Source organism: Dendropsophus ebraccatus, chromosome 15, assembly GCF_027789765.1.
Source record: "Dendropsophus ebraccatus isolate aDenEbr1 chromosome 15, aDenEbr1.pat, whole genome shotgun sequence".
In the NCBI taxonomy this organism is placed as follows: domain Eukaryota; kingdom Metazoa; phylum Chordata; class Amphibia; order Anura; family Hylidae; genus Dendropsophus; species Dendropsophus ebraccatus.
Window position 1 is genome coordinate 49,192,775 of NC_091468.1, and position 12,044 is coordinate 49,204,818.

Genomic DNA, 12,044 nt, shown 5'->3' on the forward strand with positions numbered 1-12,044 from the left:
AATGTATTTCATTGCCATCCATTAGGTACCTTCTAAAACCAGACTTCATGAGACGTCCAGACAGAACATTTGACCCGTTCTCTGAGACTCCTGTGGATGGAGTTATTGCTGCCACCTGCTCTGTTCAGGTATATAGCATGATGTTTCCATGTAAGATAAGCTTAATGGTGGTATTACAGTGATCAGCTTTATTTAGCCTTAAAGGGGTGTTCCGGAATTCTTGTATTGATAAATTATCCCAAGGATGGGCTATCAGTATTGGTGGAAATCCAACTCCCAGCATCTTCACTGACCAGTTAACTGTAGGGGCTGCAGTTTTTGTGTAAGCACTGTATCCACTTCATTTACTTCAAGCAGAGCTCCATACATTTGGCTGCAGCTTTAGGCCATGTTCCCATTACTTAAGTTCCGTAATAATCACAGCCTTTGTAACAACGACCGTGATTACTACGGAACTTACGTACAGTAGTATTGCCTTCTAAGGAATCCCGGCCGGAGTGTATACACACAGTATACTCCTCGGCCGGATCCCTAGTGGTGCCGCAAGATTCTGCGTCCGCTATTCAATGAATAGCAGCCACAGAAAACCCTGTCAGTCCACATTGTGTGCAGCGGGGAATTCAGATGCAGGCACACACGGATGCACCCGCATCCGAATTCAGCGGCGGTGAAGATCATCCAGCTGGTACTGCAGTAACGGCCGGCATGATCTTTTCTGACACCGGATGTTTCGTGACCTGGCCGGAATGGCCAGTGTCTCACGCCATGTGAACGTGGCCTCACCTGGTATTACAGCTCTTCCCATTGTAGTGGATGGAGCAAGCTGCAATACCAAGTACAGCCACTACTACTTACCTATAGACGGTTAGGGGGAGAGTTATCAAAAGGTGTAAAATTTAGACTGGTGCAAACTGTCCACAGCAACCAATCACAGCTCAGCTTTCAGCTCTGGTGAAAGGAAAGAGGAGCTGTAATTGGATGCTATTGGCAGTTTGCACCAGTCTAAATTTTACACCTTTTGATCAATCCCCCCTTAGTGTTGAGCAAGCACTTAAATGCTTGAGTGCTCAACTTGAATAACGAACCCCATTTAAATCAATGGGAGACTCACGCATTTAACCCGCATCCCTCCAGAGTTCTAATGTGTCCTACACAAACCTATAACATTTTTTCGTTCTAATTTTTCTACATTTTGTTTAAACATCCCTTCAAGGAATACATTCCCTCCCACCCAGTACAGGGAGCTCTTAAACCAAAGCAATGCTCTTAAACCAAGTTACAATTTTGAAAAACTGTGAGCTCTTCTTGCAAAACGCTCTCAATCCAAGTTACTCTTAAAGGTACCACTGTATACAAAAATTAGAATGAAATATTGTAAGAGGTATAACTGATGGCCAAATGATTGTTTGAGCGGTCGGTTATTGAAGGTGTATGGCCACCTTAACCCGAGCACCCCTAAAGAAGTTCAACACACTATAGTTAATAGAGCACCCCGTTGCTCGATCAAGCACTGTACTCGACTGAGCATGCTTGTTTAATACTAGAAACAGTTGTATCAATCGTAAATATTTTTTGAATTTGTTCTGGTCTGCCAGACCCCCAGCCATCACTAGAACGAGTCAGAAGAAGCGCACTTCTCTCCCTGGCTCGCTGTCCTCTTTGTCTCACTCAGGAGACAGTCTTCATAGACTTACAGGCAGTGGTGTATGTACCAGAATGGTATGTACCAGGTTGGCATTGGTCCAATTTTTGAGAACCTGCAAACTGATGAGCTAAATCTACACCAGATTTTGTTAAGGAACAGAAATGACTGCTTAGCATCATATCGGTTATCATCGTATAAGAGGAGAGTGTAAACTCATAGTTTTGTGTATTCACAGGTCATATCTGGGCAGTTCCTCTCAGACAAAAAAATTGGGACATATGTTGAGGTGGATATGTATGGATTGCCTACAGACACCATACGGAAGGAGTTCCGCACTCGTATAATAATGAACAATGGTCTGAACCCGGTTTACAATGAGGAGGCTTTTGTATTTCGAAAGGTGAGAGCTGTTTTCATTGACTTATCTGTGCCAAGTAAGGCTATGTTCACATTTGGTAAGAGACTGGCCGCTCTCAGAATAGAACATTCCGGCCAGTACTTTAGTACCGGACGAATGATCTGTAGCACCGCTAAGTTCTGATGCGGGTGCATCCATGTGCGCCCGCATCAGAACTCCCCACTGCACACAATAGAGCGTGCGGCCAGAGCCGCATGCTCCATTGTGTGAACTGACAGAGTTTTCTGCAGACGCTATTTAGTGAATAGTGGCTGCAGAAAACTGACAGTTTCTCTTTGTGCCGCTAGGGATCCGGGCCAGAGCATATACCATGTGTATACACTCCGGCCAGGATTCCCTCAGCCTTCAGCACTACATAAGTACCGCAGAAATCACGGCCATTGCACGGACAACAGCCGCGATTTCTGCGGAACTTACGTAGTGTGAACATAGCCTAAATGTGTAAGAGACATTCTAAGTGACCTTTCTCTGGCCCCCAGGTTATCTTACCTGACCTTGCTGTGCTAAGGATAGGAGTGTATGACGACAACAATAAGCTCATAGGCCAGAGGATATTGCCCTTAGATGGTCTCCAGGCCGGATATCGACACATTTCACTTCGAAACGAAGGAAACAAGCCACTTTCATTGCCAACCATTTTCTGCAACATTGTTCTGAAGACCTACGTCCCTGATGGATTCGGAGGTAAGAAGAAAGTTAAGAGGAAAGACTGGTCACAGAAAGATTATTAAAGGGGTTTTTCAGGCTTAAAAGAACATGACCGATTTCTTTTCCAGAAGCAGCATCGCTTTAGTCTAGTTTGGGTGTGGGTTTTGCAAATCAATTTTATTGATTGAATGGAGCTGAATTGTAAGTGTGAGTTCCTACTGAGAAATTCTCGCGGATAATATCCACGGAATTCCACTATCTGTCCGTGCGCACGGCCGCGCACCTTTCCGCCGGCTCCATAGACACCATTCTATGGGCCGGCGTATTCCGTTATCCGCCGAAAGAAGTGACATGTCTGACCATGCCGCCGCACAAAATAATTGACAGGTCTATTTTGTGCGGCCGCCATTCAGTTAACAGAGGCCATACAAAACAGCCTGTACTCACAGTGTAAAGTACGTCTCCCAGCCATACTTTACATTGTGCTCTATGGCTAATTGGAGTGCTTGCACATCCGAATGTGCCCTTATTCCAATTAAAATGAAGTGAAAATCACTGCAGTATCGTCCGGGTGAACATCTGAGACATCGGCCGTTTTTTAAAACGTCAAACCCCAGAAGTGTTAAACAACGACTGATGTTCATGCCATCTATGAACATGGCCTATATATGCATAAGAAGACCTTCAGTACCTAACATTGTTTGTTGTGTCTTTGTTTTCAGATATCGTCGATGCTCTATCAGATCCTAAGAAGTTCTTGTCTATTACCGAAAAGAGGGCAGACCAGATGAGGGCCATGGGTATTGAAACAGTAAGTACATGCAATGTGTGCGTGTGTATATATGTATATATATTATACATACATATATATATATATATATATATATATATATACACAGTGGTACCTTGGTTTAAGAGTAACTTGGTTTAAGAGCGTTTTGCAAGAAGAGCTCACAGTTTTTCAAAATTGTGACTTGGTTTAAGAGCATTGCTTTGGATTAAGAGCTCCTGGTATTGGGTGGAAGCGTGAGTGGTGGAGGGGCATGGCCTGCATAGCGGGGTCTACAGCACTGTACTCTGACCCAGGAAGTCTCTCTCACCTTCCAATTTATAGCAGATCCACTTCAGGCTGGGGCTTGCATCAGGGGACAGGACTGTGGGGGTAATCTCTTTATAGCTGTAACCCCTCTCTCCCTGGACAGAGAGTGCTGCTATACTGTGTCCACATCTGCCCTGCTCATTCCTTCATACTCCCTGCAGTCTCTGTCAGTCCTTGTGTTTTCCATCTTCTCCATTCCTGCTATAATGTTCCTGCACTCACACTTAGCTATACACACTGCTGCTATAATGTGCTTGCACTCACACTCAGCTATACACACTGCTGCTATAATGTGCTTGCACTCACACTCAGCTATACACACTGCTGCTATAATGTGCTTGCACTCACACTCAGCTATACACACTGCTGCTATAATAAATATAAAATTTTGGGGTGTGGAACCAATTGTCTACATTTCAATGATTTCTTATGGGAAAATTTGCTTTGGTATAAGAGTGGATTTGGATTACAAGCACAGTCCCGGAACGAATTATGCTCGTAATCCAAGGCACCACTGTATATATATATATACACAGAACATAGCACCATATAGTACTGAATGGAATCATAGAAACATCCTGCTAAAGATAGACACTGATAAACCATATGATTTTCTGCCAGACCTGCCAACAATCTGTTGCCTGTGACCACTGGCAGCTTTAGGGATTTATTGCTGGAGAACATAAAATTACATTGGTTATTGGTTATTTTATTTATTTTTTTATGTAAAATCCTATTATATCATCCAAGTAAAAGAAGAGCCAGACATGGCACCAAGCCTGTCATGACTCCCAGCTTCTTAGATATTATTTTGTTCAGCCGTGTTCATGGGGAATGGTGGAGGTAGCGAGCAGAATATAAATCTTTATTTAGAAGTTAATAAGAATACATGGGGTCCCTTAGCCAATTTAGAATGGGCCACATCCCCACTTAAAGCTTCAACAGATGTTCTCCTTTATTAACAATATCCACCCTAATTTCACAGTGTGTCTTTGTGTGGGTCAGGGCTTTGGTCTTCGTGTATAAATCTCCAAGTTTCCTTCTTTCCATTACTAAATACATTGTAAAATCAAGCACGATCGCATTCACTACTATGGAATACACTGTATACACTCCGGCAGGGATTCCACACGGCCGCACAGAAAACTGACATGTCAGTTTTGTGTGGCCACTATTCATAGCGGCCACACAAAATAACTGTGCAGACAATGTAAAGTACGGCTCTGGTCGTACTTTACATTGTGTTCTATGGTTAATTGGAACACCGGAATGTGCCCACATTCCAGTTTAGAAAAAGTGATCATCTGGCCAGTACTGCAGTGAACTTCACAGACAACGAACGTTTTGTGACACGGCCGTGTTACAGAACGGTCGCTGTTATACAGCATCTGAACGTGGCCCACCACTGTGTAGAAAAAGAAGCCCAATAAACTCCCTCTTACCAAGGGCCTCATAGCAACTGCGTGACCTGCTGCTATAAGTGGCACCACTATATTTTCCGGCTTACCTTTCATCATGGACTTGCATTTACTACGGTATATTAGCCATAAGGACATATGTGATACATTGTTTTGTGTATAGATTATGTATAGCAGTAAGTGAGTATTATTATTAATTCAGAGCGATATTGCTGATGTGCCAAACGACAACACAAAGAACGATAAAAAAGGGAAAACCAACAATGCCAAAGCCAACGTGACTCCTCAGACAAGTTCGGAGCTCAGGCCGACCGCGGCGTCCACCTCCGGGGCAGCAACTGAAGTTAAGAAAGGTGCAAGATCTACTCATTATTCTTCTCATCAGTGCAAGTCTTGCTCAGGTCTTTATAGTAATCTTATTTTTTTTTTTATTATTTTTAGCTATAGATCAGATTCCACAAGTGAAGGTGGAAGATTTGAAACAGATGAAGGTAAGTGAATAGATCTCCTTCTCTATTCATGCCCAGAGGTATAGGGTAGGGGAAAGACAGTGTTAACAATTGCTGCCTCTTCTCAACCTTGGTCCTTAAAGAGGTTGTCCAGCAAAAATCTTTTTCTTTCAAATAAACAGGTGTCAGAAAGTTATAGAGATTTGTAATTTACTTCTATTAAAAAAATCTCAAGTCTTCCCATACTTATTACCTGCTGTATGTCCTGCAGGAAATGTTGTTTTATTTTCAGTGCTCTCTGTTGACATCTCTGGTCCAGACAGGAACTCTGTCTCAGTTTTCTATGAATTCCCATAGAAAATCTCTCCTGCTCTAGATAGTTCCCATCACGGCCAGAGATGTCAGCAGAGAGCACTGTGTCAGACTGAAAATAAAACATTTCCTGCAGGACATACAGCAGCTGATAAGTATGGGAAGACTTGAGATTTTTTAATAGAAGTAAATTACAAATCTATATAACTTTCTGACACCAGTTGATTTGAAAGAAAAAGATTTTCGCTGGACAACCCCTTTAAAATCCTTTAGAAGGTTATTAATAATAATAATCACTTGAAATACCCAATCTAAAATTGTGTAACATGAAATTCCGCTTTAAGCTTCTGAAACAAGAGTGTCAAACTCACGGCCCTCCAGCTGTTGCAAAACTACAATTCTCATCATGCCTGGACAACCAAAGCTTTAGCTATCCAGATATTATAAGAATTGTAGTTTTTCAACAGCTGGAGGGCCGCAGTTTGAAATGTGTTCTGAGGTGTTCCATAGTACCAGATGAAACACTATATCACCATATTCGTGTCCTACGCTCCTCAGATTTGTGCACTGTAGATTTTTTGCATTATTGTTGTTGTGGATGTGACTACGGATGATTATTTCTTGGGATTGGTTTTAGGCATACATCAAACAGCTAAAGAAGCAGCAGAAGGAGATAAACACGATGAAGAAGAAACATGACAAAGTAAGTGGTCGACATAAGGTGGACTGTCCTGTTTGTAGTGATAGATAGATAGATAGATAGATAGATAGATAGATAGATAGATAGAGGAAATGAGTGGCACTACAAGTCCCAGGGAGGTGGGTGCCAGCAGACTTGGTTCCGACCACGAACCTCTGTGGCTAGAGAAGTCAATGATCCACGGCACACAAATTAAGTGAAAAAATGTAGTGGTTTATTCCAATTCAATACATTCACAAAGTGCAACACAGCAAAGCTTTGCTGTGTTGCACTTTGTGAATGTATTGAATTGGAATAAACCACTCCGTTTTTTTCACTTAATTGGTGTGCCGTGGATCATTGTATTCGATAGATAGATAGATAGATAGATAGATAGATAGATAGGAGATAGATAGATAGATAGGAGATAGATAGATAGATAGATAGATAGATAGATAGATAGATAGATAGATAGGAGATAGATAGATAGGAGATAGATAGATAGATAGATAGATAGATAGATAGATAGATAGATAGGAGATAGATAGATGATAGATAGATAGATAGATAGATAGATAATAGATAGATAGATAGATGATAGATAGATAGATAGATAGATAGATAGATAGATAGATAGATAGGAGAAAGATAGATAGATAGATAGATAGATAGATAGATGATAGATAGATAGATAGATAGATAGATGATAGATAGATAGATAGATAGATAGATAGATAGATAGATAGATAGGAGATAGATAGATAGATAGATAGATAGATAGATAGATAGGAGATAGATAGATAGATAGATAGATAGATAGATAGATAGATAGGAGATAGATAGATAGGAGATAGATAGATAGATAGATAGATAGATAGATAGATAGATAGATAGATAGATAGGAGATAGATAGATGATAGATAGATAGATAGATAGATAGATAGATAGATAGATAGATAGATAGATAATAGATAGATAGATGATAGATAGATAGATAGATAGATAGATAGATAGATAGATAGATAGGAGATAGATAGATAGATAGATGATAGATAGATAGATAGATAGATAGATAGATGATAGATAGATAGATAGATAGATGATAGATAGATAGATAGATAGATAGATAGATAGATAGGAGATAGATGCCTGTGTAAACGCACCATTAGGGTCCATTTACAGGGAAAGATTATCTGCCAAAGATTTGAAGCCAAAACCAGAAACGGACTATAAACAGAGATCAGGTCATACAGGAAAGCTTGAGTTTTCTCCTCTTTTCAAATCCATTCCTGGCTTTGGCTTCAAATCTTTGGCAGATAATCTGTCAGATAATCTTTCTGTGTAAATGGACCCATAGATAGATGGATAGATAGATAGATGGACAGATATTCCACAAAGTGTTACAGCATTTGAACTCTCTCACAGTGTCATTTTCAAACCTACTTTCTTTGTAAGCCATTGGTGTGCTGCGGACTTCTGTTCATTTTGTAGAGTGATATGGGATAGACAGATGTTTTTTTTATTTCCTCTTCCATCCCGTTACATTGTCTCTAATGTGTGCGAGTAAAATTAGATTGTGAGCCCCATTGGGATCAGAGACTGAGATGAATGGTAACAGTATCTGTAAATTTCTGCGCTGCTGAATATGTTGGTGCTGTATAACCAACAAGAAGTTTTTAAAAAAACTAAAAAGAAAGTCTACTGATTGATTTCTGAGGAGTAACTATAAGACTAGGGTCACACTGCATTTTTAAATGTTGAATTTTAATGTACAGAAAAACATGGTCAGCCACATTTTTGTGTACGCTAAGAAAATAAAAATATAAAACATGGGTCCGTTTTGATCTTTTTTCTATAATGTAAGTCAATGGAAAAGAGATCCCAACGGATGGCGTATAACTGCATCCTTTTATAACATCCGTATCTGCATTCCCCCCCCCCCTATAAAACAGATACTTTAAATGGACAGCAAAAACGCAGTGTGAACCTGGCCTAATACTAAATAAGTGTATCAGAGTCTAATACACATGTAGCACACAGTATACTTGCATCTATAGTCTATGGGGAGTCCATCAGCTTCTGTTTAGAACCAAATCTTACATTTCCAGTATTTGACATCATCTTCACTTTCATATCCCTGTATATACTTGAAGGAACAGCATGGCAGGTAACATTTATGTGTCTATTCGCATCTGACCATAAAAGTCAATTTTTCTTTCTCTTCATACTTTGGGTGTCATGCACATCCCCTCACTCACTCTTGTGTACATCTCCACTACAATCAGATAATGGACTTGGACAATCGTTCTGTCGGCTTGGAGTGTGCACCATCATCATGCTTTCCTCTTCGTCTGACATTTTCTTTCTGACTTTCCTGTAGTCAGTTGGTACAATATAAAGGCCCATGCATGTTTCTTATCATTTTACACCAATTGCAATGCATTGTATTCAAATGGGATACCAGGAAGCATACAGCATTTTTTTTGTTTCCGTTATGGCCAGTAGGGGGCAGCATTTTTATTGATTTTATTTATCTATTTATTTTTTGGACACACACTTCCATTGCTCTGTGATTTTCTTAACATTCTTTGTTTTGTTTTCATATTATATTAGTTAGATTATATATATATATATATATATATATATATATATATATATTAATTTTGTTAATATGTTATGATATATGGAGTGTTAACACTATAACTACTAGCATGTGGCATACTATACATAGGAAGGGCTGTCGTTATTATAATATTAAGGTGGCGCTCTGCAGTGACTTCTTTACTCCAGAGAGCTGGATGAATATTAATAAGGATGAATCCGGCTGGTGTGGTTGATTGGTGCATAAGGGGGGTATTCCCCCCCCTTCCCCAGTGCACCAAGCCTTCCCAAAGTCTCTGGCCCTATCAGAATATAACAGCAGGTTACAGATGTCTATTCTGCTGTTAGTTCCCTGGCGGCAGGGTGGGTGGGGGATGAATCTTTTAAATCCTTGTCCCAAAGTCCCAGAGATTAGTATTCACTTCTATTAAAAAATCTCAAGTCTTTCAGTACTCATCAGTTGCTGTATGTCCTGCAGGAAGCAGCGTATTCCTTCCAGTCTGACACAGTGCTCTCTGCTGCCACCTCTGTCCATGTCTGGATCTGTGCAGAGCAGCAGCAAATGCCCATAGAAAATCTCTCCTGCTCTCCAGACTAAAAAGAGTACACTGCTTCCTGCCGGACATACAGCAGCTGATAAGTATGGGAAGACTTGAGATGTCTTAAAAGAAGTAAATTGCATATCTGGCACTTTTTGACATCAGTTGATTTGAAAGAAAAAGAAAAATATTCGCTGGACTACCCCTTTAATTCACATGAGCAATGATAACACAGCAATTTAGAAAGTGAAGTTGTTGTCCCGAGATGTAATTGTGCTCGATTTGTAGGGTTTGTATATGGCTCCTTTTTTCTTTTGCAGGCAGATCTCTTGTTTAACACTTTTTTTTGTCATATCTTATCTAGTGCAATGCAGTACAGAATGTGAGTGAAAATCCTCATGTCCTGGTAGATTCTAGCGGCAGTCTGTTCTGTGGTTCCATCCACATATTCTGTGTTTTCAGGGAGAATTTCTGGCTTCAGATTGCTGATGAGTCACCGATGTGGGTGGAAATCATTATAGCTTAATAAGGGCCATGGGATTGCTTTTATCTGGGAACCGCAGAAGTCTTTTCTATTACTACCATTATGATTGAAATGACATGGATTGTTACAGTGCAGGGGACGGATCACAGGTCTCAGCACGTGCGGCACCGCTCACAGAGTAGGTGGCTGTCTTCTGTCACTTCTCAGCAACCAGCATCTGCTTATTCCTGTGTGATAAAGTCAGTGTCAGGCCAGCCGATAATCGTCTCCTACAGGGCACGGCATTGTCCTCTGCTAGACATGGTACAAAGGACACATAACATATAAACAACATGTAAACATAAATGTGAGATAAAGAAACAAGTAAGTGGTTAGGTAAGAGAAAGAGATAGATAGTTATTAGTTAGACAGGGTATAGGGATATAGTGGGGGTGCAGATTTGTATAGATAGTAGCCAGGAATGTATATGTATCATGTGGACCTGTCATTAAACCTCACAGAGACATGTCAAAAGTTTGTGTTCAGACTACAACCAATCAGGAGAACGACTGCTGCTGAGCACTCCTCTCCCTGCTCTGTGTCTGTCCCACCTGGATGGCTCCATAGGGTCCTATTACTACGGCCAGACCATTTTAGTAAATGAGCGCCGATCTGCTAGATCAGCATTTGCTTACTAGACCTATTAGACAGCCTGACAATCAGGTAGTAAGGGCTGCATGGACTTCGTTAGCAATGTCCATGCAGCCCTTGCCTAAACACCTGCTTACCTTACCTCTACCCTCTCCAGTCTTCTTACCTCTCCCGCTGCGGTCCCAGCCTGTGATTAGCTGAGCGGCCTGTCAGCTGACAGGCCGCTCAGGCGCTGCTGCTGCCGGGACCGCTGCGGGAAAGGTAAAGTATACGGTGTTTGGGCAATCGTCAGCCGTTCATCACTATTACACGTAGCAATGTGTGGTTGGCACCCAACAATTTTAGATCCAAACCTAAACCAACGATCAGCCAATGATCATTTCATCGGCTGATTGTTATCTCTATTACGGCCCGATTCGGCTGATTATCGCTCCGTGTAATAGGGCCATAGACTTACCCCCTAGGTCATATAACACAGAACCAGGGGAGAACGCTCAGACCCCAACCAATCAAAACTTTTGATGTGTCAAAAGTTTTTTCTAATGAGAGGTTTTCTTTAAACATATATGTTTTATTTATTGTATGGGAACCTTTGGGTGATGGATAATCATTACATAGCATCCCTCGAGACATTGATCGGCTGTATACTTTATTGTTTTTATGCTTGTTTAATATTAAATTGTAGCCAAAAGAACCTCACAAGATTACAGCCCATAATATAACTGAAAAGCTGAATGCAAGTGTAAGGACACCCATATCAGTGTGGTTTTTTGGCTACATTTAAACTATGCACTCTTTTGTCTCAATCTTTGACTTTCGACCACAGCTACTTCTGTCTGCAGATGGTTTGCCAGTTTTTGTATATTGAGATGCGATCAAGGAAACAGTAGATTGCGGCACATTCATCAATTCAGCAACTCGGGTCACAGATGCTTCTGCCAGGAGTATACTAACAATCATACTGCTGCCCAGTCAGACATATCAGGCCCCTTAAACTGAAAAAAAAAAAAAAGATTTTTACAACAGCAAAAGTAATAACATTTGTCACCAGTAATAAAGTTATTTTGTCCAACCCCTGTAGATAGGAACTAGAGCAAGAATAAAATGGAATTATGTCAGGAA

The 12,044-nt window shown here is 40.7% G+C and overlaps 1 protein-coding gene across 5 annotated transcripts in view; it reads left to right on the forward strand.

Moving 5' to 3' along the window:
- PLCB4 (phospholipase C beta 4) overlaps window positions 1-12,044 on the forward strand; it is a 271,807-nt gene that overhangs the window by 223,729 nt on the left and 36,034 nt on the right. For all 5 annotated transcript variants that reach the window (XM_069955430.1, XM_069955434.1, XM_069955433.1 and 2 more), the window contains 7 exons: window positions 26-128; window positions 1,881-2,045; window positions 2,543-2,747; window positions 3,434-3,522; window positions 5,431-5,581; window positions 5,670-5,719; window positions 6,627-6,692. In XM_069955430.1, the coding sequence (XP_069811531.1) occupies window positions 26-128; window positions 1,881-2,045; window positions 2,543-2,747; window positions 3,434-3,522; window positions 5,431-5,581; window positions 5,670-5,719; window positions 6,627-6,692 (829 nt within the window). The remainder of the gene's footprint in view (window positions 1-25; window positions 129-1,880; window positions 2,046-2,542; window positions 2,748-3,433; window positions 3,523-5,430; window positions 5,582-5,669; window positions 5,720-6,626; window positions 6,693-12,044) is intronic.